This window comes from Monodelphis domestica, chromosome 7, assembly GCF_027887165.1.
Source record: "Monodelphis domestica isolate mMonDom1 chromosome 7, mMonDom1.pri, whole genome shotgun sequence".
Taxonomy (NCBI): domain Eukaryota; kingdom Metazoa; phylum Chordata; class Mammalia; order Didelphimorphia; family Didelphidae; genus Monodelphis; species Monodelphis domestica.
Window position 1 is genome coordinate 2,123,043 of NC_077233.1, and position 25,571 is coordinate 2,148,613.

At 63.5% G+C, this 25,571-nt stretch overlaps 1 protein-coding gene across 4 annotated transcripts; it reads right to left on the reverse strand.

The window, feature by feature from the left end:
- Positions 1 to 657: 657 nt before the first annotated feature.
- Positions 658 to 13,005, reverse strand: AQP1 (aquaporin 1 (Colton blood group)). 4 transcript variants are annotated; one of them, XM_056804029.1, is made up of 5 exons: positions 12,506 to 13,005; positions 1,743 to 1,907; positions 1,544 to 1,624; positions 1,243 to 1,424; positions 658 to 1,201 (listed from the first exon to the last, which is right to left on the reverse strand). In XM_056804029.1, the coding sequence occupies exons 1-4, from the start codon at positions 12,893 to 12,895 to the stop codon at positions 1,245 to 1,247; spliced, it is 816 nt and encodes a 271-aa protein (XP_056660007.1). In that variant the 5' UTR covers positions 12,896 to 13,005; the 3' UTR covers positions 658 to 1,201; positions 1,243 to 1,244. The 4 variants fall into 4 exon arrangements, 3 of the variants coding, with proteins under 3 accessions (XP_056660007.1, XP_056660008.1, XP_056660006.1); XM_056804030.1 differs by having other exon boundaries at positions 658 to 1,188; positions 1,227 to 1,424; XM_056804028.1 differs by having other exon boundaries at positions 658 to 1,424.
- Positions 13,006 to 25,571: the final 12,566 nt, after the last annotated feature.

A 25,571-nucleotide genomic window follows, 5' to 3' on the forward strand; every position in this document is an offset into this window, starting at 1 on the left:
AAGTGCCTCCGCAGGTGCCCGTGTGGGCACGGAATCTTGTGGGCCTCCCCAGGGACTGGCACCCAGTGGGCGCCGGAGCTGCCCCTGGAGACGGCGCCTCCCCGTTCCCAGCCTTCTTGCTGGGTTTTCCGGGCCGAAGCGGGCTGGGGGGGGGGGGGCGAGGAGAGGGCCGGAGCTCTTCTGAGGGGGGATGGGCTTCTCTGGACCCGACCCTGTGGCCCAGGAGGAGCTACAGCCCGGGAAAGAGGAGGCCTGGTGGGGATCGAGGCTTGTTCTCTGGGACTCCAGAGAGAGCTCCTGAATCATTGGATCCCGGCCACCCGTGCAACAACCTGGGTTCAAATCCTGCCTCTGCCTGGTACTCTCTGGGTCCGCCCGATGAATTAGCCCCCAGACCCCCTCCCTTCAGAATGTCAACTTCCTGTCAGGGGAAGCCCCCCAGTAGGGGGGGGGAGATGCCCAGGGCCCCCAGCCCAGAGGCCTGCCAACCAAGAAGGCCCCCAGCCCCCCCAGTGAAGTTCTACCAGGGAGCTGTGGGGGGGACGGAGGGGGGCGGCATCCTGTCCTGGGCCCTCCCTCCGGGCCCTTCTCGCTGGGAGCAGGAGGCAGGGGGAAGGGAGGCCCCGGCCGGCGCAGACACAAGCCGAGGAGGCGGCCGGGTGCTCAAACACCTTTATTTGTTCCGTGAATCCAACCCCAGCAGGCAGCAGGTGTCAATGCGCAGAGCCGGGCCACCCCCGGAAGTGAGGAGGGGGAAGGGCCAGGCCGCGGCCTGAGGGGCAACCTTGGGCGGCCTGTCCGTCGGGCCTCTGCTCCGGGGGGAGGGGCGGCCCTATATATGTGTGAAAGTGCTCGGCAGCAAAGAGAAAGCCTCAGCGGGGTGCAGGGACGCGGCTGCTGGGGAGGCCTGGCCGGGAGGCGGCGCTAAGACGCAGCAAGGGCTCGGCCGCCCCTTCGCTCGTCTACACTGGCCACGGGCACTGGCACTGGCGAGCCTCAGCCGCCCGACCGCCGGCCCTGAGCGCAGCCCCTGCTCGGAAAGAGGAGACAGAAAGAGAAAGCAAGCTTCGGAGCCCGGCGGGCGGGCGGGCGGCTGCGCAGTCTAGAACAGAGATCGCCACCTCCCGCAGGACCCCCTCCCTCCCCCCGCGCCCCTCCCCCGCCCCGCCCCGCCCCTCCTCCTCCGCGGCGGCGGCGGCGCCTCTACTTGGGCTTCATCCTCCTCCGCGGCGGCGGCGGCGCCTCTACTTGGGCTTCATCTCCACGCGCGAGTTCAGGTCGTCGGCGTCCAGGTCGTACTCCTCCACCTGGCCGCTGGTCCAGACCTTCATGCGGTCCGTGAGCTCGCTGCTGCGCGGGGCCAGGATGAAGTCGTAGATGAGCGCCGCCAGGGCGCCCCCGATGAAGGGCCCCACCCAGAAGATCTGCAGGGACAGGGAGCCACTCTGACCTTCGGCTCGCCTCCGGGCCTGCGCCAGGCTCTCGCTGGGGCGGCAGCGCACCCCCCCGCCCCGCCCCGCCCTCAGAGGCCCCCCAAACTCACCCAGTGGTGTTCGAATCTGTTGGCGATGACAGCCGAGCCGAAGGACCGGGCCGGGTTGATGCCGCAGCCCGTGTAGTCAATCTGGGCAGGAGAGGGAGGAGGGGAGGGCGTGAGGCGGCGGCCGCGAGGGGGACGGAGGGGGGCTCAGAGGGAGAGGGACGGAAGGGCCCTGGCTGCCCCCCTTCCCCCAGCAGCTTACCGCCAGCAGGTGGCCCAGGGCCACGGAGAGGCCGATGGCCAGTGGAGCGGAGCCCGTGATGTCGTGGCGCCTGCGGTCCGTGGTGGCCAGGACGCAGAGCACCAGCTGCAGGGTGCCGATGATCTCTATGCCCAGCCCCTGGCCCGAATTGACTCCCTCGGCGAGCTGCAGGAAGAGCACAAAGGCAGGACACCTGAGGAGGGGCCGCTTCCCCTCGTCCCCTGGGATTCGGCCTCCCCTCCCCCCAGCCATGCCTTCCCACCGTCCTGGCTCCCCCTCTAGAGCCAGCCCCTCCCCCCTCCCAACCCAACTCCACCCGGCCTTCAAGGCCTAGCTGAGGTGCTGGTCCTCCCGGAGCCTTCCTGGGCCTTCGCAGTCCAGAACCTGCCTGGGCCTCTGGGCCCTGTTCTGAGATCTCCCTCCCCACTCACTGGGCCCTGGGCACCGGCCACTGTGCCTCGGGCCGCTCCCACGAAGCCCCCTTTCTCAAGGCCTGGCCTCCTGCCTCCCGGAGAGGATCACCACCGGCTTCCTGGGGCGGCCCTGCCTCCCTGCCTCCCCCGAGCCCCAGCGAACTGTAAGCGAGGGCAGAGCCGAAGGGGCCGCCCTAATTCTATTCTTATAAGTGACGTCGGCTCGCTCTGCCACCCACGCTGTCCTTGACCCTGGAAACTGCCACCAAGTGCCCGAAGTCCCCCTCGGGTCTCCCCGGGGTGCCAAGCAGAGCCGAGGCAGGGAGAAGCTCTCCCACCCCGAGCCCCGCCTCGGCACAGGGCCTGCTCGAGAAGTCTGGAAGTGGGTCCGGCCGGCTCCGACGCTCCGGCCCAGAGGGGGGCCGAGAGCAAAGACGGGGGCGGGAAGGTGCCCCGCGGAGCCCTGGGGAAGGAGAAGCGGGGGAGGACCAGCGCTCCGGGCATCTCCCCGCCCTACGGGGGAGCCGCGCGCCCAGCCGGCGCGCCCAGCCGGCGCGCCCGAGAGTGGGGCTGGCTCGCCTGAGCGGCCCTCCAGCCGCTGGTGGGAGCCGGCAGCAGGGAGGGCCCTCGCGGGCAGCCAAGGCAGGAGCTCCTGATAAAGCGCGTCCAGGCCTGGGGAGCGGAGGAGGAGGAGGAGGAGGAGGAGGAGGCTGAGCTCATCTGGGTGGGGACGTCCAGAATCCATCTGTGGGGTGGGTCGGTCTGCGAAGGGCAGGGGCTGGGGTGGAAGGGCGGCCCACATGCCCGGATGGAGGGAGGCTCCAGGCCCAGGCCGGGGAGCTGTCCGCACCCCACCCATCTCCAGAGGCCCCACCCAGGCAGAGCGGGAGCGGGAAGACGTCTCTGCCTATCTCCCCCTCTCAGGCTTTCTCTCAGCTCTCTCGAGCCTCTCCGTCTCTGTCCTCTAGTCTTGTCTGTCTCTGTTCTCCCCCTCGGTTCTGCTCCCTTGATGCTGCCCTCTCTTCTGTCTCCATCTGTCTCTGTCTCTCTTCTCCAGCTGTCTCTTCTGTTCTCCATCTCTGTCTCTGTCTCTCTTCCCCCCAGCTGTCTCTCCATCTCTGTCTCTGTCTCTCTTCTCCTCCAACTGTCTCTCCTCTGTTCTCCATCTCTCTCTGTCTCTCTTCTCCCCCAGCTGTCTCTCCATCTCTGTCTCTGTCTCTCTTCCCCCTAGCTGTCTCTCCATCTCTGTCTCTGTCTCTCTTCTCCTCCAACTCTCTCCTCTGTTCTCCATCTCTCTCTGTCTCTCTTCTCCCCCAGCTGTCTCTCCATCTCTGTCTCTGTCTCTCTTCTCCCCAACTGTCTCTCTCCTCTGTTCTCCATCTCTCTCTGTCTCTCTTCTCCCCCAACTGTCTCTCCTCTGTTCTCCATCTCTCTCTGTCTCTCTTCTCCCCCAGCTGTCTCTCCATCTCTGTCTCTCTTCCCCCTAGCTGTCTCTCCATCTCTGTCTCTGTCTCTCTTCTCCCCCAACTGTCTCTCTCCTCTGTTCTCCATCTCTCTCTGTCTCTCTTCTCCCCCAACTGTCTCTCCTCTGTTCTCCATCTCTCTCTGTCTCTCTTCTCCCCCAGCTGTCTCTCCATCTCTGTCTCTGTCTCTCTTCTCCCCCAACTGTCTCTCTCCTCTGTTCTCCATCTCTCTCTGTCTCTCTTCTCCCCCAACTGTCTCTCCTCTGTTCTCCATCTCTCTCTGTCTCTCTTCTCCCCCAGCTGTCTCTCCATCTCTGTCTCTGTCTCTCTTCTCCCCCAACTGTCTCTCTCCTCTGTTCTCCATCTCTCTCTGTCTCTCTTCTCCCCCAACTGTCTCTCCTCTGTTCTCCATCTCTCTCTGTCTCTCTTCTCCCCCAGCTGTCTCTCCATCTCTGTCTCTGTCTCTCTTCCCCCTAGCTGTCTCTCCATCTCTGTCTCTGTCTCTCTTCCCCCCCAGCTGTCTCTTCTGTTCTCCATCTCTGTCTCTGTCTCTCTTCCCCCAGCTGTCTCTTCTGTTCTCCATCTCTGTCTCTGTCTCTCCTCCCCCAGCTGTCTCTCTCCTCTGTGCTCTCTGTCTCTGCCCCCTCTCTGCTGTCTCTCTCTGCTCTCCCCCTCCCCCTGCCCCAGGCGGGCAGGAGATGGAGTGGGGCTGGCTGTGGCCCAGTCCTGGTTCCTTTTAGCAGCATGAATCATGGAAAGCAGGAGGGGGTGCCGAGCCGCCGTGAGCGCCCTCCCAGCCGGAGCCCAGGCCAGGGCCATTCGCAGATGAGTGGTGTAGACACCCCATCACCCGAATGGGGGGTGCTGTCCGTCCTCGGCCATCGCCCACGTAGCTCCGGGGCCACAGCAGCAGCCTGGCCTCGCAGCCACGCTGCCTCAGTTTCCCCAGGATGCCTTCCTCAGCTGCCCTCCCGCTCTGCCAGCCACCTGGCCTCCTGAGTGCGCATCGGGTCACCTTCCCAAGCTGTTCTCTTCCCCTCTTTGTTCCCCGGCCATGACTCACATCCCCGTCCTTCAGTCAGGGCCTGGGAGGGGCCAGGCCCAAGCCCCTCTCAGAGCCCTTCGGCCGGCCAGGGATGGCCCTGCTGGGGCCGCTCCGGGCGCTGGCCAAGCCACCCTCCCGTCTCCTCTGACCCCCCCTCCCATTTGCAGGCACGGGGTGGGGGGCAGGAGAAGGAACCAGCCGGCGGGACGGAGCTGTGTGCCACACTGGGCTTGGCGGAGAGGAGATAGGGAGCCTCGAGTGGTCCTTGAGCAGGTGCATCCCCTGCCCGTCTGCAGCCACTGCCCCCGCCTGGGGCGGGCCTCAGAGATCCACCCCACCTCCACTCCTTGGGGAGCTCTGCTGCTGCCTCTCCCCCTCCTCCTCCGCCGTGCCTGTTCCCCAGACATGGAGCAGTTCCGGGCTGCCTGGAGCCTCTCTGTCCCTTGGTAGCACTCAAGCCATGGGCCCCAGGCAGACAACTGGGCCTCCATTCTCCGGCTGCCCAGCCTCCTTCCGCTGGCCCCAGGGGCTGCCTCCCTAATGGTGCTAATGATCACAAGCCGCCCTCTGCCTCCGGTTCCTGCTCGGGCACATTTCCCAGCATCCCTTGCGTCCGGGCCCTGCTTCTGCGCTCACTGCGCTCCGGCCTCTCCTGAAAGCCCAGCTCGAGCGCCCCTGCCTCGGGAAGGTCTCCCTGGAGCTGGGGGGGGAGGGGGGGGATTCTTGCTGGGGCCGCCATAGCAGGTCTCGCCAGTCCTCCTTCGGCCATTTTGTTGGGGACAATTCAGGAGCCGAAGTGGGCCGGGCTGCTCCGAGCAGCGGCCGGGCCCATCGGCAAGAGGACAGCCTGGAGGCTGGCAGCGAGTCTGGCCAGTGGCGGCCTGGGAGGGAGCCTCGGGGAGTCCCGCCACTCCCACGTTTCATCAGGGGCCCCCCAAGGGGAACGAGGCCCCGTTCCCTCCCCATTCCCTGGCAGGCTGCCTCCAGCAATGGGGCGGCCAGCAGCCTGGGGAGAAGGGGAGCAGGGCCGGCGGGCTGCCCCGGCATGTCTCCCCAGTGGGGGCTGCTCCTCAGCCTCTGTGCCTGGCCGTGCTCGGGGGACCCCGAGGCGAGCCTCGGCCAGAGCCGCCGCTGAAGCTCTCAGGACTGGACAGATGAGCCCACGGAGAGCCCAGAGCAGCCATTCCCTCCTTCGAGGTCACCAAGTGAGCCATGCCAGAGGGGGGCCAGCTGGGAATCTCGGCGCTCTCAGGCAGGGGAGCCCCGGCCTCAGCACCCCCCCCTCGGCCCCAGGCCGGCTGGCTCGCCCACCTTCTCAGCTCTGTCCGAGCAGAAGCGCCAGGCTGCCCCCAGCCTCTGGGAGTTGCCTGTCCCGCTCTGGAATTTCCAAGGAGGAGGGCAGTGCTTGGTGGGGGGTGCTCAGGAGCTGATGGTGAGCGGCTGGACTTGGGGGGTCCTGGCCGCCCGCCCCAGGGGCCAGATGGACGAGCACCCAGGGGGAGCCTCCACTGGCCACCCCTAAGCTGCCCCTCTGCCACGGGCAGGGCGGGCACTGGCAGGCCAGGCAAGGTGGGGAGGGGGGCCGAGCCTCTGTTTTCGGGGCCTTCCTGTCTTCCCTAGACAAACGAGGCACAGTGGGCCACACTTCCTCTGCTGGGGGCCAAGACCCGGCTGGAAAGGGGCCGCTGGCTCCGCCTTCCACGTGCGCTAGGAGCAGAGCACCTACAGGCCACGTCCCCTCGGAGGGGCCCACCGAGGGATGCCCGCCTGCCCGGCCTCTGCCCCCTTCTGCCTCGGGCTGCCCAGTCCCTCTCGGGAGGCTCCTGCACACCCTTAGGGATGGGACAGCCCTCGGGCCGAGCTGGCCTCCCCTTCAGCCCACGCTCTCTTGGGGCTCTTCCTCCGGGGCTCCTGGAGAGCCGCTGCGGTGAGGGGGGGCGGCAGCATCCCGGCCGGCCCGGAGAAACGACCCAAACCCGGGAGCCGGAGCCGGAGCCGGAGCCGCGGCCCCCAGGCCCTCCCTCTTCCCCACGCGGCCCCCAGGGGTCCCGATCTCTCACCTCCCACGTAGACCCTCCTGCCGGCTTTGCCTCCTCTGATGCCGCCCCCACCCTGGCCCACTTGCTGGGGCTCTGCCTGCCTCTGCGGGTGGCCGCCGGGCTGAGGCTCGGGAGGGCTTGCTAATCGGTGCCCGTTCCCTGCCTCCCTGCCCCCCTGCCCGGGCTGAGGTCAGAACTCGGGCTCCAACCCCTTCTGGCCTCCATTAGCCTCCGTTTCCCCATCGGACGGGGACCTCCTGGGCCAGCTCCGGCTGCAGAGCCGATCCCTGACCCGCCAGAAGTGCAGGAGCCCCGACGGGAGGGACGGGGTCCCCGTGCGGTAAAGCGAGGCAGGCGCCCCCAGCCCCGCCCAGGCGTGGGAGGTGCGGAGGGCTTGGAGGAGTCCCCCGCCTGGGAGGGGCCGCCGTCTCCTTGGACACTGGCTGTGTTTGGGCTCTGTAATTAGCGTTTCCAATCAGAAACAGATGGGGAAGGAGCAGCAGACGCATTCTGCGGTGAGGGCTCGTCCAGGATGGAAAAAATGTGGGGCCACCCTGCCCCCCCCAGCGGCCCACACTTCCCCTGGCCGACTCTCGGAGGGGCCTTCCCCTCCTCAGCTGGCCCGCTCCCCTCCCCCTCCCCCTCCTCTCCCCCTCCCCCTCCCCCTCCTCTCCCCCCCACCCGGTCACTGAGGGGCGGGGAGGGCCACAGCTCCTCCTTCTTCCCCCCTCCCAGAGGACCTCGGGCCTGGAAAGGCTCTGCTGGTGCCAGGGAAGCCCGTGCCCACGGGTGGCCCCGGCTCTGCCCCTGTTCTTGGAAGGCACTGGCCGCCCTGGCCGTGCCCGTCTGGCTCCAGCGAGCCTTGACTCGTGCCTTCCCCGGGGCCCTGGGCACCCCTGGGTGACACGGCTGCCCACCTGGAGCCGCCACCCTGGAGAGGAGGCCCGGCCTGTGCCAGTCTGTGAAGGGCTCCTTTGCCATGGCTGGTGGGATCTGACAGATGCGTGTCATGCACACACACAGGCTGCCCACCGTGCCAAGCGTGCTCCTCCCAAGCCCCCTGCAGCTCCGGGGGGACCTCCTGGCAGAGCTTGCCTCGGGGCTCCACCCCCTGAACCCCGCTCCCCCACAGTGTGCTAAAAGGAGGGAAGCCCCGGGGCTCCTGTGGCCCCCTCCAATGCCTGGAACACAGTAGGTGCTTCATGAATGCCGGTGCCAGAAGGGTGAAGGTCTCGTCACTGCTGACCGACTGGCAGGCCAGCTGGCGCGGCCCAGGGGATCCCGGAGCCCGCAGAGGGCTTCTGTGGCCCTCGCCGGGTATCAGCCGGCCCACACTACAGATGGACACACTGAGACCCAGACAGTCACAGCAGGCAGTGGGAGAGCTTGGGCTAGAGCCGGCTGTCCGCTGGGCCACGGCCTGCCAGGCCCTGCTGCCCCCTTGCCCTTGGCCGTTCTCGGTGCTTCGTAAATCCTGGAATCCACGCCAAGCTTCGGTTCCAGGGCACAAGAGTGGCAGAGGCTGGGCAATGGGCACCCAGTGACTTGCCCAGAAGCGTCTGAGGCCAGATTGGAACCCAGGACCTCCCACCTCGGTCTCCCGAGCTGGCCCTCAGGACCGCTGGGAGTGTGGAGGGCTTTGGGGGGGAGTCTGAGGTTAGCTCATCCACCGTGACCACAGCCAGAGTCGGGTCCCCAGAAGCCCCGCACAGGGTGGAGTCGGGCAGAGGTGTGGCGTGCGCCCCCCTTCAGGGCGTTGGCCCTTCCGTGACTCATGGGGGAGAAAGCCCCCCCTGCTCCCCCTCCTGACTCACTCCAGCCACTTCCTACGGCTTCCCCCCGGAGGTCTGCGGCGGGCATCCTCATTAGTGCCCAGGCGGCCTCCCTTCTGCCCAGACTCTGCCCGCGCCCCCAGCCCAGGGCTCTGCTCCAACCCTTTTACCAGCACATGTTTGTCAGCAGAAAATTCCACTGTCTGTGGCCTCGGGGGCTCGGCTGGCCGGCCAGAGCATCACGTGGACACGCCTCGGCCCCCTCCGCGAGCCTCTGCCCGGCCCAGGGCCCAGGGGGGGCTCCAGAGGGAGAAGGGGCCTTCGAGCTGAGCCAGGAAGGGCAGAGCCCCTGGCAGAGGCTGGCAGGTGGCAGCGGGCAGAGCCAGGTCTGCGGCTAAACTCGGGGATTTTCCATCGTTGGGTCACGAGGGAGGCCCCGACGAGCAGGGAGTGGACGTGTCGGAGGCTTTCCTCCGTGAAGCTCGGGAGGGGGAGCCACGGCAAGGCCACAGGAGGGTCCTGCCAGGGGAAGAGGAGGCAACCCTGGGGAGAAGCGCTTCACGGGGACAGTCATGGTGGGGGAGGCAGGGAGGCCGAGGCTCACCCAGGTGGGTCCTCCCTTCCCATCAGTATCTCCCTGACTGCCCCGGTGCCTAGATGCAGGAAGCCCAGAGTTCAAATCCAGCCTCGAGCCCTTCCTCTCTGGGGCGCCCTGGGCAAGTGCCTGCCTCAATGTCCCCATCTGTCAAATGGGACCAGTCATCACAGCGTCTACCTCCCAGGGTGGCTGTGAGCATCGAATGCCATCCTGGTGGTATCTGCAAGGCCTGCCAGAGGAACGCCGGCTGTCCCATCATTCCTGCTCTGACCCTTGTTGCTTCCTGCCTAGAATCACCTGGGTGGGGAGGGGGGGGGGACTTATTCCTCCCCACCGTGAGGGTCCCGGGCTGCTGCGCTGAGATGTTAGTCGGCCAGTATTGGCAAGCGCCTACTGTGTGCCTGGAGCGCCCAGGCCCGAGAGAGAGAGAGAGAGAGAGAGAGAGAGAGAGAGAGAGAGAGAGAGACAGAGAGAGAGAGAGAGACAGAGAGAGAGAGAGAGACAGAGAGAGACAGAGAGAGACAGAGAGAGACAGAGAGAGAGACAGAGAGAGAGAGAGAGAGAGAGAGAGAGAGAGAGAGAGAGAGAGAGAGAGAGAGAGAGAGAGAGAGAGAGAGGAGAGCCGTGCCCAGCCCGCAAGGAGGCGACATGCAACAGTCCAGACACACAGACAGGAGAGAAGCGACAGAGGGGAGGCCCTGGCAGGAAGGGAAATCAGGAAGGCTTCCTGAAGGAGGTGGGATCTTAGGGGAGCCTGGAAGAAAGCCTGGGCAGGAAGTCCTCCAGGAGGAGGGCAGCTGGGCGTCGGGCTGCCGAGACGGAGGGAGACCTCAGTCCCTGCTACAAGAGTAGACGGAGGAGCCTTTGGCAACAGGGCCTTCATGCCCTCTCCTCTGGGGTCCAGCGGGTGGCTGCTGCCCGGAGGGACATGGGGCTCAGGGGAGGCCAGCCCCTGCCCTGGTGGGTGTCCGGGCTTGGGGCTGGGGCAGCCAGCAGCATCCTTTCTCCCACCCGGAGGATGGGCTCGACCCCCTTCATGCCCTCCCCTCGGACAGTCAATTGGCCAGCCTTTATCAGACAGACCTCTAGTGGGGCTGAGCCAGGGACTCTGGGAGTCAGCAGGCCTGGCCAGAGGGCTCCAGAAGGGTGTGTATATTTGGGGGGGGGTGCCCAGATAGGGGGTGTCACCACTGCTCTGGGGCCCTCTGGGCATCCCTGGGCTGGAGGCAGGGCTTAGGGCCGAAAGAGGAGGCTTTGAGGAAAAGGCCCAGTTTGAGCTGAGCCTGGAGAAGAAGGGCTGGGAGAGATGCAGCAGTAGGGACGGTGCTCTAGGCAAACTGAAGGCTCTGGGTAAAGGCAGGGAGGCTAGAATGAGAGCCTGAGGACATCGAAGGAGCTTGTACTGGCTAGAACACTTTGGCAGTCAGTCAGTGGGCATTTATGTGCCAGGAAGGGTGGAGGGGACCTGCTCCCTCACCAGGGTGGGGGTTGAGACCCTTTTTAAGGGTGGGAACCAGGAAGAAGGGGTGACGGGACTCAGTGGCAGAGGAAGGGGCAGGGTGAGAGCCCGAAGCCCCTCTGGTGGGCTCTCAGGAGGGCTGTGGGGAAGGACCAGGGTCAAGGTCTCTAGGAGAAGCCCCGGGGATGGGCTCCTCTCCTCCATCAGCTGGGAGGCTGAGTCCTGCCCAGCCCATACATTTTCAAAGGGGGAAACTGAGGCACTGCTGCCGAGAGGTCCCATGGGAAGTCTGCAGGCTTCTCCAAGGCCCTTCCTCTCCGCAGCACAGGGGGCCAGATAAAGGCCCCTCCCCCGCGGGCCAGCCCCACCCTGCCCAACCCCACCCTCGCAGCCGCTTTCTGGGCCTCGAGAAGTGCTCAGTGCCCAGCAGGAAGCCCTCGTCCCACGGCCGGGCCCCAGAGGTGCTTCTCTCCCCAGCCTGCCTCTGCCCTCCCGGGACCCTGCCTGGGGCGGGGCCTGCCCCCTAGAGGTTGCCGCGGGCTGCGCTGGCTGGTGGGGAAGCCCCATCGCGATGGCTCTCACGGCAGGGGGTGGGGGATGGGACCCCCACCTGCCAGGCCCTCCCAGCCCCTCCCTTTGATGGAGGGCATTGCGCTGGCCACATCTCTCCTCCTCTGCTCCCTCCCGTCGGGGTGGGGTGGGGCGCGCGCGGTTACTGCCTCCCCTCCCCCCTCCCGGCCCCCCCGCTGAGGCCTATCCCAGGCCGGAGCACCGGACTTTCCCCCTGGCCAGCCGGGGAGGGGGGGTGCGGAGCCCCCGCGGCCGCTAAAGTCCAAGCTCAGGCTAACGGGCCGCCGGGCTGGCTAATCTTCAAGCGTGGCAGGAAAGGAGGCTCGGCTGGGCCCCGACAAGCGACCCCGCGAGGTGTCGGCTAGCAGCCGAAGTGCTGACGGCCCCCGCCGGCCCCCGCCCCCTCCCCCAGCTGGCCAGCCGCCAGGGCTCCCTCGCAGGACTTTGGCTCCCGCCCGCCGCCGCTGCACGTGCACCTGCCCCGCTGGCAGCCCCAGCACCCTCCTCCTCCTCCTCCTCATCCCAAACTCCTCAACGGCAGCCCACCGGCCGGCCCCGCCCGCTCCGCCCCGCCCCGACACCCCCACCCCCTCCCGCTTCTCTTTCTCCTCGGGTCTCGGCACCAAGTAAGAGGCGGCAGTGTGGATGGAAGAGCGCTCAGAGGATCTGGGTGACCTTGGACAAGTCACTGACTCTCTGATCTAGCTCCGGAGGACTTGGTCAGCCCTGGCCCCAGGCGCGCCCCTTCCTCGGCCGGCCATCGCAGGAGGCAAGCAGGAAGGAGCCGGCCGGTCCTCCCCCCACTCCCTCCCCCGCGGGCACAGGCCTCGGACCCAGGGCTCCCTTGGGTGCGGGCCAGGCCCGGTAATGGGATGGCAGTGACAGTTTGGTGGGGGTCCCCAGGACCTCTGGGGCCGCCGCTGGGACTGGGGGGGCCTTTGGGGAACTGCAGACGCATCCCACTAGGGGGCGGGGTCCAGCTTCCCTCCCCTCCTGGAAGCCCTCTGCCCAGAGAGCCCCGGTAGGGAGGCAGGGGGAGGGGGATCCCTGCCAACTCCAAGGGCAGCGGCAGCGCTCCCGCCTCCTCCCTTCCCAGACGGCCAAGGTTTGCGCCAGCTCAGGCAGGTTCACGGCTTCCCCCAAACCCAGCGGCCGACCAAATGGGGGGCAGAGTGGACCCTCCGCGGCCCCCTCCGACCCCCCACATTATCCAAGGGTGCTGGGGGGCGGTAAGCCCTTAAGGAGCCTCCCACTGGCCCCAGGTGCCCAGCTTCCTCGAGAGCTGCCATGTCCCGCGCCCTGAGCCCTCGGAGAGGAGAGGATGCTCTCGTGGGTGCCCGCCTCCGCCTCCGCCGGGACCCAGCCCTCTAGGCTGGCCGGCCACCCATGGGCGCCCCCACTTACCCCGTTGAGCCCGAGGGTGTTGCCAGGGAGGTTGGACGTGATGCCCCACAGGATGGCGGTGGCCACGATGGCCCCTACGGACTGGGCGATGATGTACATGACGGCGCGCAGGAGGCTGATCTGGCAGCTGAGCAGGAGCCCCAGGGTGACGGCCGGGTTGAGGTGGGCCCCGCTGATGTGGCCCACGCTCTGGGCCAGGGTGGCGATGCTGAGGCCGAAGGCCAGGGAGACCTTGACGTTGTCCTGCACGGCCGGCGCCGTCTTGTTGGCCTCCAGGGGGTAGTTGTAGCCCAGCGCCGAGCCGATGCTGATGAAGACGAAGAGGATCATGGCCAAGAACTCGGCCACCACAGCCCTCCAGAAGAGCTTCTTCTTGAACTCGCTGGCCATGCTGCCCTGCCCTGCCCTGCCCTGCCCTGCCCTGCCTCAGTGGCTGCAGCCGCTTGGCACACCGTCCTCGCCCTCGGAGCCCAAGCAGCGCTCTGGAGAGCAGCCCGCGTCTGGGGCTATTTATAGGGCCCGGGGGGGGGGGGGGGGGGGGAGGGCAGGGGGAGAGGAGGAGGAGGGCGAGGGCGTAGCACAAAAGGAGGAAGGCTGGGCTTTCCTTGGGGGCCGGCCAGCCGGGCAGAGGGGGCGGAGAGATGGACGCACAGTGAGTGCCAGCTGGGGGGGCCCCTTCCCTCTCCTTGTCCCTCCCTCCCTCCCTCCCCAGTGGGCTGCTGCTGCCGCCCCACCACAAGCGGGCCGACCGCCGGCGGGCGGGCAGCTCTAAGAGGCTTTCGGAAATTCTCATAAACGGCCTCTTAGAGCAGCTTGAGGAATGCCAGCGTGCCTCTGCCCCAGGGCGCCCTCGCCTGTGCCTACCCACCCCTCCTCCAGGACGGAGCCCTGGGAGCTGGGCCTTGGCATCAGGATGCCCTGGGGGGGGCGGGGGGGCCCGTTACTTGGAGGGAGGCCCAGCAACAGGGCTTCTCCCATAGGCTGGCCGGCTGGGGGTGGGGGGAGGAGGGGCAGGCGGGGCTGGGCAGGCAGATCACTCCATGATTGGCAGGCCAACATCCCCGAGCCCCCGGGCCAGGGCCCACCCTGCCCTCCCCTGCCCACCTCTCCTTCCCTCTGGCTTGGCACAGGGCTGGCTGGGGGCGCGGGGAGCACCGGGAGTCCCCAGTGCCACCCCCTAGTGAGCAGGGCGGAGGGCTGTCCCCCCACCCAAAGGTTGCTGCTCCAGGCACTCAGGCCGGCCCAAATGCACTTGTCTCTTTCCTGCCCCAAGGCAGCCTGCTCTGCCATCTCCAGGGAGACTGGATGGAGGACTGGGGCGAGGGCTCGGCTGGGGACTGGGCAGAGAGAGGAGAAAAGGGAGGGAGGGAGGGAGAGGAAGCTGGGAGAGGAGGGGAGGGGAGGGGAGGGGACAGGAGGAGAGGGGAGGGGACAGGAGGAGAGGGGAGGGGACAGGAGGAAGGCCGAAAAAAGAGAAAGAGCAACTGGGTGGTGCAGAGGATAGAATGCCAGGGCTGTAGTCAGAAAGAGCTGAGCTCAAATGTGGCTGCAGACACCACTGCCTGTGTGCCCCTGGGCAAGTTGCTGAACCCAGTGTGCCTCAGTTTCCTCATTTGTAAAATGAGCTGGAGAAGAAAATGGCAAACCAGTCCAGCGTCTTTGCCAAGCAAAACCCAAATCAGGTCATGAAGAACACAAGAACCCACCACCCAGGATTGTTGTGAGGGTCAAATGAGATGGTATCGGAAGAGGGCCTGGCACACAGTAGGGACTGTGGAGATATGAGCTATTAAAGGGGGACTGGAAAGAGGAAAATGGAAGAGGAGATGGGGAAGGGGGGAAGGCTGCCAGCATGGGGAGAGGGAAGCCCCGCCATTCCTGGGGACCCTGAGCGCAGGGTGGGGGGGGGGGACTGGCCTCCTTGAGGGAAAGAGGACATTTTCTCTCTCAGCTGTCCTCGCCATCTGGAGGGGTTGTCAGCACCCTTTCACTGTGGGCAGTGCCCTCTGTGATACCAGCCTCCTTCTGGCTATGCAAAGAGAGGAAGAGTAAAAGAAGAGAGGGAAAATGGAAGGGAGAGGGGGAAGCAGGAAGGGGAGAAGCAGGAGTACACATGGAGAGACAGAGATGGCAAAAGGGTGGGTTAAGGGAGCCCTACAAGGCTCCAGGATGGCACAGGGAAAGAGGTCCCAGAGAAAAGGATGAAAGTGATCGAGTAGGAAATGAGTCTCTTGGCAGGGGCCAAGGAAGGGGTATTGGAACCCAGCCCTCGAGGGCCGTCATTCCTCTGTTCTGCCCTCCCCTCACCCCTCCCTGAGGTATGTGCCCTTTCAAAGTCCCGGATTTCCTCTCCCTTTGCAGACTCACTTCAAAGGTGGCAATGGGACAGGACCAGATTTAGGGGAGAGAACAACAAATCCAGTATTGAGATCAGAAGGTCGATTAAGAATCAGCTCAGATTGTTTTGGTCCTTCCTCCCCCAGCCCCCAGGATCTGCCCCAGTGCTTCCTCCCACTTACGTCACTGGCCTGCTTTCTCCACCCTGCCGGACTAAGGTTTGGGGATGGGCCTGGGGGCTCGGAGCTAAGCAAAGGTCCTGAGCCCAGACCGCAGAGAGTCAAGCACAGCCACACCTGGTTACCAGGGTCAGCGCAGGCCAGGCTTGGCTCCTGGATAGTTTGAGTTCCATCAGGCCGCTCCTTCTAAGGCCTTTTTCGGTGAACAGGCACTGCCTCTGGACTGACACCCAGCGGAAGTGGAGTCCCTGGCCTCCAGCAGCTTCCAGTCCAGGGAGGGAAGGCGGGGTAGAAGGGCACTGAAAGGGGGCGGGGAAGGGGCGAGAGGGGGACGAGCCAGGGCCGGCCTGGGCGTGGGGGAGTCGGAGGGGAGGACAGCCAGCCCGCTCCCGGGCTCATTCCGCCTCGCACCTCCTTTTCTGGATACATAGTTGCAGGCTGTGTCCCTCCCCAGGGAGCAGCTCGTTTCTTTTCCCTGGGGGAGTCTTTGTGTCCCCAGCACCAAGGACAGGGCCGGGGCCTGGGCCGGGGGAGGCGGAGGGAGAGGGGGAGGGGAGGCCCCAGGCGGACAGGGTTCGAGCCTTCCGAGTGCTGGCGGAGGGGCCGAAGGAATAGCGGAGCGCCTGGGAAAGGGAGCGGCGGGCCAGGACGGCCCCCAAGGTCCGCGCCGGCCTGGATGGCCGGCCTCTAGCTTGCTGTGGGCTCTGCTGCCGGCAGCTCTCGGCCCTGCACGTCCCAGGCTTGCTGTGTGCAGGTTCCCGAGGAATCCCTCCCGGAGGTCCGAACACAGGCTTAGGCTGGGCCCAGGAGGCCGGCACAGATAGCAGCGGGCGGGAGTCTGGGCTGCTCCTGCCTTTGCCCCTCCCCCAGGCCTGGCTCCCGGCTCCTGCCCCGCCCTTCACTAGCGCAGGCCATCCAGCTCCACAGACACAGTTGGCCGGTCTCGGTTGTGTCCTGGACGTGGCTCCCGTCTGTGCGGGGAGGACGCCTTCCCAGAGCCGCCCCCAGCCTTGGGGCCCAAAAGAGAGGATGGGGAGGGGCTTGGGGTGCACGGCGGCACGCAGCAGGCCGGCACTCGCCCTTCCCTTCGGAGCTCGCAGACACTATTAACTTCTGGGGCGCAAACACTGTCCCGGCTCCTTTCTTGGCGCCCTGTGGCAGTGCGCCCCCCCTCCCCCGCCGTGCCATCTCCCTGCGCCCCCTCTGGGTGCTGCCCGCAGCCCTCTTCCAATCCGGACCAGCCTCGGTCAGAATTTCAAGGACGTGCATCTACTGCCGACGTGGACACGACCTCTCCGCACGCCCCAGCCCAGGGTCTTCCTCATCCCGCCAGAAGCTCGGAAGAGGCAGGCTAGCGCCTCCCCTGGTATCGGGCACCGAAAGCGACTGCGAAGAAGGCCATCCGGGGCTTCACCTCAGGCTTGAAAGGGCCAAACACTGTGAACTCTGGTGCCTCACCTCAGGCTGGTGCCAGGGCTTGGGACATTAAGGGCTGGGATGGGGTGCTCTGCTGTGGGCTTAGGCAGCGTTCCAGGATCCCCAAGTTGGCCTATTCCCAGGGTCAGAACCTGGTATTGGAGACGGGAGGTGGATGGCCCACACTCCTCGGTGTCCAGGTTTACTTCTAGTTCCTCCTTATCCAGTGAAAACGAATTCTCTCTCTGCCTGCCTTTCAAGTTTCCACAGGAGAGTTCAGCTGAAAAAGCCGGGGGGTTAAGTGGACCACAAGCTCAGTAGGACTACACACCGATAAGAGGTCTGGCTCTATGCTTAGAATCAAACTCTAGTCCAAGAATCCTTTGTCTCTCCCAGCCAGGTGCCATTTGTTCATCAACATGTTGCCCATTGGGAAAATCTCCAGGGCAATGTGAACAGGGTGGCCAGCGGCTCATCAGACACCAGGCCCCAAGAGGTTGGCCCGAAGGACCCAGGAAGGGCCTGGGGAGTGTGGGGGGCCCCTACACATTTGAAGGGCTGGCATATGAAACAGGGGGTCAGTTGGATTTGCCAGGCCCCAGCCACGATGCAGAAGGTACAAAGAAGCATCTTTGACTTGAAGGGGCAGCTCCCTGGCGAAGGCTCCATGTGCAGGACCTGAGCAGAGGGCCAAGGCAGACCTAGAAATCTGCCCTGCTCCAAACCTTACCCCACCCAGAATCTCCGGAGGCCCTTTGGCAGTTGGAGGGTAAACACAGCTGATTACCAGCACTTTATGGGTTTATGGAGTGGTCAGACCAGTGGCTGCTTCCTGCAGAAAGGTCAGTTAGGCCAGAAGGCAGGTAGAGTGAGTGTGGTAAGAGGTGAGAGTCTCATAGTGGGGGTTCTGGGTGCAGTGGCTGAGAGGTTCTGAGGTCCTCCTCTCCCTGAAGTCTTCTCTCTCTGAGGTCCTCCTCTCCATGCTCCTCTCTCTGAGGTCTTCTTCTACCTGAGGTCCTCCTCTACCTGAGGTCCTCCTCTCTCTGAGGTCTTCCTCTCCCTGAGGTCCTTCTCTCCCTGAGGTCCTCCTCTCTCTGAGGTCCTCCTCTACCTGAGGTCTTCCTCTCCCTGAGGTCTTCCTCTCCCTGAGGTCCTCCTCTATCTGAGGTCCTCCTCTCCCTGAAGTCTTCTCTCTCTGAGGTCCTCCTCTCCATGCTCCTCTCTCTGAGGTCTTCCTCTACCTGAGGTCCTCCTCTCCCTGAGGTCCTCCTCTCCCTGAGGTCCTCCTCTCTCTGAGGTCTTCCTCTCCCTGAGGTCCTTCTCTCCCTGCTCCTCTCCCTGAGGTCCTCCTCTCCCTGAGGTCCTCCTCTCTCTGAGGTCCTCCTCTCCATGCTCCTCTCTCTGAGGTCTTCCTCTACCTGAGGTCCTCCTCTACCTGAGGTCCTCCTCTCTCTGAGGTCTTCCTCTCCATGCTCCTCTCTCTGAGGTCTTCCTCTACCTGAGGTCCTCCTCTCTCTGAGGTCCTCCTCTCCATGCTCCTCTCCCTGAGGTCCTCCTCTCCCTGCTCCTCTCCCTGAGGTCCTCCTCTCCCTGAAGTCTTCTCTTTCTGAGGTCCTCCTCTCCATGCTCCTCTCTCTGAGGTCTTCCTCTCCCTGAGGTCTTCCTCTCCCTGAGGTCCTCCTCTATCTGAGGTCCTCCTCTCCCTGAAGTCTTCTCTCTCTGAGGTCCTCCTCTCCATGCTCCTCTCTCTGAGGTCTTCCTCTACCTGAGGTCCTCCTCTACCTGAGGTCCTCCTCTCTCTGAGGTCTTCCTCTCCATGCTCCTCTCTCTGAGGTCTTCCTCTACCTGAGGTCCTCCTCTCTCTGAGGTCCTCCTCTCCATGCTCCTCTCCCTGAGGTCCTCCTCTCCCTGCTCCTCTCCCTGAGGTCCTCCTCTCCCTGAAGTCTTCTCTTTCTGAGGTCCTCCTCTCCATGCTCCTCTCCCTGAGGTCCTCCTCTCCCTGAAGTCTTCTCTCTCTGAGGTCCTCCTCTCCATGCTCCTCTCTCTGAGGTCTTCCTCTACCTGAGGTCCTCCTCTCCCTGAGGTCCTCCTCTCCCTGAGGTCCTCCTCTCTCTGAGGTCTTCCTCTCCCTGAGGTCCTCCTCTCCCTGCTCCTCTCCCTGAGGTCCTCCTCTCCCTGAGGTCCTCCTCTCTCTGAGGTCCTCCTCTCCATGCTCCTCTCTCTGAGGTCTTCCTCTACCTGAGGTCCTCCTCTACCTGAGGTCCTCCTCTCTCTGAGGTCTTCCTCTCCATGCTCCTCTCTCTGAGGTCTTCCTCTACCTGAGGTCCTCCTCTACCTGAGGTCCTCCTCTCTCTGAGGTCTTCCTCTCCATGCTCCTCTCCCTGAGGTCCTCCTCTCCCTGCTCCTCTCCCTGAGGTCCTCCTCTCCCTGAAGTCTTCTCTCTCTGAGGTCCTCCTCTCCATGCTCCTCTCTCTGAGGTCTTCCTCTACCTGAGGTCCTCCTCTCCCTGAGGTCCTCCTCTCCCTGAGGTCCTCCTCTCTCTGAGGTCTTCCTCTCCCTGAGGTCCTCCTCTCCCTGCTCCTCTCCCTGAGGTCCTCCTCTCCCTGAGGTCCTCCTCTCTCTGAGGTCCTCCTCTCCATGCTCCTCTCTCTGAGGTCTTCCTCTACCTGAGGTCCTCCTCTACCTGAGGTCCTCCTCTCTCTGAGGTCTTCCTCTCCATGCTCCTCTCTCTGAGGTCTTCCTCTACCTGAGGTCCTCCTCTACCTGAGGTCCTCCTCTCTCTGAGGTCTTCCTCTCCCTGAGGTCCTCCTCTCTCTGAGGTCCTCCTCTACCTGAGGTCCTTCTCTCCCTGAGGTCCTCCTCTCTCTGAGGTCCTCCTCTACCTGAGGTCTTCCTCTCCCTGAGGTCCTCCTCTATCTGAGGTCTTCCTCTACCTGAGGTCCTTCTCTCTCTGAGGTCCTCCTCTATCTGAGGTCTTCCTCTACCTGAGGTCCTTCTCTCTCTGAGGTCCTCCTCTCCATGCTCCTCTCTCTGAGGTCTTCCTCTACCTGAGGTCCTCCTCTCCCTGAGGTCCTCCTCTCCCTGAGGTCCTCCTCTCTCTGAGGTCCTCCTCTCCCTGAGGTCCTCCTCTCCCTGCTCCTCTCCCTGAGGTCCTCCTCTCCCTGAAGTCTTCTCTCTCTGAGGTCCTCCTCTCCATGCTCCTCTCTCTGAGGTCTTCCTCTACCTGAGGTCCTCCTCTCTCTGAGGTCCTCCTCTCTCTGAGGTCTTCCTCTCCCTGAGGTCCTCCTCTCCCTGCTCCTCTCCCTGAGGTCCTCCTCTCCCTGAGGTCCTCCTCTCTCTGAGGTCCTCCTCTCCCTGCTCCTCTCCCTGAGGTCCTCCTCTCCCTGAAGTCTTCTCTCTCTGAGGTCCTCCTCTCCATGCTCCTCTCTCTGAGGTCTTCCTCTACCTGAGGTCCTCCTCTCTCTGAGGTCCTCCTCTCTCTGAGGTCTTCCTCTCCCTGAGGTCCTCCTCTCCCTGCTCCTCTCCCTGAGGTCCTCCTCTCCCTGAGGTCCTCCTCTCTCTGAGGTCCTCCTCTCCATGCTCCTCTCTCTGAGGTCTTCCTCTACCTGAGGTCCTCCTCTACCTGAGGACCTCCTCTCTCTGAGGTCTTCCTCTCCATGCTCCTCTCTCTGAGGTCTTCCTCTACCTGAGGTCCTCCTCTACCTGAGGTCCTCCTCTCTCTGAGGTCTTCCTCTCCCTGAGGTCCTCCTCTCTCTGAGGTCCTCCTCTACCTGAGGTCCTTCTCTCCCTGAGGTCCTCCTCTCTCTGAGGTCCTCCTCTACCTGAGGTCTTCCTCTCCCTGAGGTCTTCCTCTCCCTGAGGTCCTCCTCTATCTGAGGTCTTCCTCTACCTGAGGTCCTTCTCTCCCTGAGGTCTTCCTCTCCCTAAGGTCCTCCTCTCTCTGAGGTCTTCCTCTCCCTGAGGTCCTCCTCTCTCTGTGGTCTTCCTCTCCCTGCGGTCCTCCTCTCCCTGAGGTCCTCCTCTCCCTGAGGTCCTCCTCTCCCTGAGGTCTTCCTCTCCCTGAGGTCCTCCTCTCCCTGAGGTCCTCCTCTCCCTGAGGTCTTCCTCTCCCTGAGGTCTTCCTCTCCCTGAGGTCCTCCTCTACCTGAGGTCTTCCTCTCCCTGAGGTCCTCCTCTATCTGAGGTCCTCCTCTACCTGAGGTCCTTCTCTACCTGAGGTCCTCCTCTCTCTGAGGTCCTCCTCTCTCTGAGGTCTTCCTCTCCCTGAGGTCCTCCTCTACCTGAGGTCCTCCTCTCCCTGAGGTCCTCCTCTCCCTGAGGTCTTCCTCTCCCTGAGGTCCTCCTCTCCCTTAGGTCCTCCTCTACCTGAGGTCCTCCTCTACCTGAGGTCCTCCTCTCTCTGAGGTCTTCCTCTCCTTGAGGTCCTCCTCTCCCTGAGGTCCTCCTCTCCCTGAGGTCCTTCTCTCCCTGAGGTCCTCCTCTCTCTGAGGTCTTCCTCTCCCTGCGGTCCTCCTCTCCCTAAGGTCCTTCTCTCCCTGAGGTCCTCCTCTCCGAGGTCCTCCTCTCTCTGAGGTCTTCCTCTCCCTGAGGTCCTCCTCTATCTGAGGTCCTCCTCTACCTGAGGTCCTTCTCTACCTGAGGTCCTCCTCTCTCTGAGGTCCTCCTCTCCCTGAGGTCTTCCTCTCCCTGAGGTCCTCCTCTCTCTGAGGTCTTCCTCTCCCTGAGGTCCTCCTCTCTCTGAGGTCTTCCTCTCCCTGCGGTCCTCCTCTACCTGAGGTCCTTCTCTACCTGAGGTCCTCCTCTCTCTGAGGTCCTCCTCTCCCTGAGGTCTTCCTCTCCCTGCGGTCCTCCTCTACCTGAGGTCCTTCTCTACCTGAGGTCCTCCTCTCTCTGAGGTCCTCCTCTCTCTGAGGTCTTCCTCTCTCTGAGGTCCTCCTCTCTCTGAGGTCTTCCTCTCCCTGCGGTCCTCCTCTACCTGAGGTCCTTCTCTACCTGAGGTCCTCCTCTCTCTGAGGTCCTCCTCTCCCTGAGATCTACCTCTCCCTGAGGTCCTCCTCTCTCTGAGGTCTTCCTCTCCCTGCGGTCCTCCTCTCTCTGAGGTCTTCCTCTCCCTGAGGTCCTCCTCTCTCTGAGGTCTTCCTCTCCCTGCGGTCCTCCTCTACCTGAGGTCCTCCTCTACCTGAGGTCCTCCTCTCCCTGAGGTCTTCCTCTCCCTGAGGTCCTCCTCTCCCTGAGGTCCTCCTCTCCCTGAGGTCCTCCTCTCCCTGAGGTCCTCCTCTCCCTGAGGTCTTCCTCTCCCTGAGGTCCTCCTCTCCCTGAGGTCTTCCTCTCCCTGAGGTCTTCCTCTCCCTGAGGTCTTCCTCTCCCTGAGGTCCTCCTCTATCTGAGGTCTTCCTCTACCTGAGGTCCTTCTCTCCCTGAGGTCTTCCTCTCCCTAAGGTCCTCCTCTCTCTGAGGTCTTCCTCTCCCTGAGGTCCTCCTCTCTCTGTGGTCTTCCTCTCCCTGCGGTCCTCCTCTCCCTGAGGTCCTCCTCTCCCTGAGGTCCTCCTCTCCCTGAGGTCTTCCTCTCCCTGAGGTCCTCCTCTCCCTGAGGTCCTCCTCTCCCTGAGGTCTTCCTCTCCCTGAGGTCTTCCTCTCCCTGAGGTCCTCCTCTACCTGAGGTCTTCCTCTCCCTGAGGTCCTCCTCTATCTGAGGTCCTCCTCTACCTGAGGTCCTTCTCTACCTGAGGTCCTCCTCTCTCTGAGGTCCTCCTCTCTCTGAGGTCTTCCTCTCCCTGAGGTCCTCCTCTACCTGAGGTCCTCCTCTCCCTGAGGTCCTCCTCTCCCTGAGGTCTTCCTCTCCCTGAGGTCCTCCTCTCCCTTAGGTCCTCCTCTACCTGAGGTCCTCCTCTACCTGAGGTCCTCCTCTCTCTGAGGTCTTCCTCTCCTTGAGGTCCTCCTCTCCCTGAGGTCCTCCTCTCCCTGAGGTCCTTCTCTCCCTGAGGTCCTCCTCTCTCTGAGGTCTTCCTCTCCCTGCGGTCCTCCTCTCCCTAAGGTCCTTCTCTCCCTGAGGTCCTCCTCTCCGAGGTCCTCCTCTCTCTGAGGTCTTCCTCTCCCTGAGGTCCTCCTCTATCTGAGGTCCTCCTCTACCTGAGGTCCTTCTCTACCTGAGGTCCTCCTCTCTCTGAGGTCCTCCTCTCCCTGAGGTCTTCCTCTCCCTGAGGTCCTCCTCTCTCTGAGGTCTTCCTCTCCCTGAGGTCCTCCTCTCTCTGAGGTCTTCCTCTCCCTGCGGTCCTCCTCTACCTGAGGTCCTTCTCTACCTGAGGTCCTCCTCTCTCTGAGGTCCTCCTCTCCCTGAGGTCTTCCTCTCCCTGCGGTCCTCCTCTACCTGAGGTCCTTCTCTACCTGAGGTCCTCCTCTCTCTGAGGTCCTCCTCTCTCTGAGGTCTTCCTCTCTCTGAGGTCCTCCTCTCTCTGAGGTCTTCCTCTCCCTGCGGTCCTCCTCTACCTGAGGTCCTTCTCTACCTGAGGTCCTCCTCTCTCTGAGGTCCTCCTCTCCCTGAGATCTACCTCTCCCTGAGGTCCTCCTCTCTCTGAGGTCTTCCTCTCCCTGCGGTCCTCCTCTCTCTGAGGTCTTCCTCTCCCTGAGGTCCTCCTCTCTCTGAGGTCTTCCTCTCCCTGCGGTCCTCCTCTACCTGAGGTCCTCCTCTACCTGAGGTCCTCCTCTCCCTGAGGTCTTCCTCTCCCTGAGGTCCTCCTCTCCCTGAGGTCCTCCTCTCCCTGAGGTCCTCCTCTCCCTGAGGTCCTCCTCTCCCTGAGGTCTTCCTCTCCCTGAGGTCCTCCTCTCCTAGCTCAATGCCACTCCTCTATTTTGAGTCCTCCTGGGCCTAAGGGCAAGATGCCTGAGTAGAGCAGAGAGGCTTGGGAAGCCCCACAGTGAACAGGGTCTAACCCAGGTGGGTGGCCCATTTGGGAATGGGTAAACCAGGACCCAAGGACTGAACAGAGGTCCCCAAAGTCACATGAGCTGCTAATGCAGAGACCATTCCAGTCACCCCATTCATTCATTCATTCATTCATTCATTCATTCATTCATTCACTCACACACTCCTCAAACATTCATGGAGTGAGACTCCAATCATGGACTTCAACTCAAGAGCAAGAAAACTACCTTTCTCTGATCCTGTTTATGATGAGACTCCTCAGGCTCTCCGCCTGACCTGTGCCTGCACTACCCCTGGCAGCTGTCCACAGAGGGGTGGGGTTGGGGCACCGGCTGGCCCTCGAGGCTGGTCCCAGGCAGGGGATGCCCTGAACCAATGGGTCCTTCTGGCCTCTCTCAGGAAAGGGGGCCGCGTCCTCTTCGTCCCACTGGTCACAGACGAGCCATGCGACCGACTACCAAGAGGGCAGGACCATTTCCTTCCACAGGGAAGGCAGAGCCTCTCAGTTCTCCAAACGCTGATTATCTCCCGGACAGGCAAAGCCGTTTGCTGGCAGAGATAGGGCAGGGGTTCAGGAGACAGGCTGAAAGCAGGCACAGCTTGCCCAGGGGTACAAAGCTAGCCAGTGTCTGAGGCAGGATTCAAACCCAGGGCTTCCTGGCTCCAGATGAGGTGTATAAACCACTGTAATATGAAACTCTGGTGTTAGGGCGTTGGCCAAGCCTGATGTTAGCCCTGTGAGGAGCTGCTGGTGCCAATTCCCTGCAAGGCTAAAGCTAAGCAAGCCCAGAGTTCCTTGGGGCTTCCTGGGGCCAGATGCCCCCTTCCCTGGCTGAGAAGCCCAGCAACCTAGAGCAGCCTCAAGCTGCCCATGTCACCAGGATGCCCTGGAACACTCTGAGTCCTTCGAAGAACCAGCATGCCAGCTCTGCCTCTCACCTTCTCCAGTGATTCTTGGAAGGCTGGCTTGTCCTGTATGGAGGGAAGAGCCATGGCCCTCCTCTCCTTGCTCCTCGGCTCTGCCACAGGCCCCCCATTATGTCTTCCTCCATGTCTCCTGGCACTTTCCAAGACTCCAGAGCTTCTCAGTTCCTCCCTGTGCTCAGGAACATGAGGGGAGCGGAGGCAGAGAAACACTGGGCATGGGCAGTGCCAGGGGGAAGATGCACCTGGGCAAGCCCATTTAGAGATCCTGGCCTTGATCACATCAAGCTTTGTATTTCAGTCTTCCACCTCTTTCAGGAAGCCTTCCCTGACTGCCTTGGCTCACAGAGACACATCCTCTTGTGGCCTCAAAATCCTTACTGACTGGAGGCCCCTCCCCAGGCCAGCTCACAGGTTAGGGTTGGGGTTAGGCCTGAGTCCTGTGACTGTTGCATGTCCCAGGGACGGGCCTGGCCCTTCTCCTCCCCACAGATGATTGTGCCTGGGACCCAACTGGCCTCTTTTTCTCCAAGGTAAGCATGGGGAGATATTCTGGTGGCAGGAGAAAGGAGGAGTCTGGGGCCTACTTGATAAGCATCTTGGGGTCCCACAACCCCCATCTGCAGCTGCCTGCCTGGGACAATCCCCAAAGCTTTCCCCAACCTGCCCAGTTAGCAAACAGGCTGGCCACTGGAGGTCCGGCGGACTCTTAGGTCCATCCAACTCCGGTTACTGAGTGTCAGCACGACCCAGGATGCCCAGCCTCTGCTCCTGACCTCCTCTGCAGCCTCCTCACTCTGGGCGACCCTCTGCCCAGCCGGCCCTTCCGAGGATTGGCCTGTTATCCCCAGAGCTGCCACTCTAAGGAGTGTCACTTGTCCAGGCCAGCCCTGAGGGCCCCCTCTTTCGTTCCTTCCTTCCTTCCTTCCTTCCTTCCTTCCTTCCTTCCTTCCTTCCTTCCTTCCTTCCTTCCTTCCTTCCTTCCTTCCTTCCTTCCTTCCTTCCTTCCTTCCTTCCTTCCTTCCTTCCTTCCTTCCTTCCTTCCTTCCTTCCTTCCTTCCTCCCTCCCTCCCTTCCTTCCTTCCTTCCTTCCTCCCTCCCTCCCTCCCTCCCTCCCTCCCTCCCTCCCTTCCTCCCTCCCTCTTTCCCTCCCTCCCTCCCTCCCTCCCTTCCTTCCTTCCTTCCTTCCTTCCTCCCTCCCTCCCTCCCTCCCTCCCTCCCTCCCTCTTTCCCTCCCTCCCTTCCTTCCTTCCTTCCTTCCTTCGTTCCTTCGTTCCTTCCTTCGTTC

Excerpts from the sequence above, each read along its gene's own strand:
- AQP1 (XM_056804029.1), bottom strand. The coding sequence starts at position 12,895 with ATGGCCAGCGAGTTCAAGAAGAAGCTCTTCTGGAGGGCTGTGGTGGCC. Across the intron at positions 1,908-12,505 it reads ACACCCTCGGGCTCAACGGG|CTCGCCGAGGGAGTCAATTC; the intron begins GTAAGTGGGGGC and ends CTCTTCCTGCAG. Across the intron at positions 1,425-1,543 it reads ACAGATTCGAACACCACTGG|ATCTTCTGGGTGGGGCCCTT; the intron begins GTGAGTTTGGGG and ends CTGTCCCTGCAG.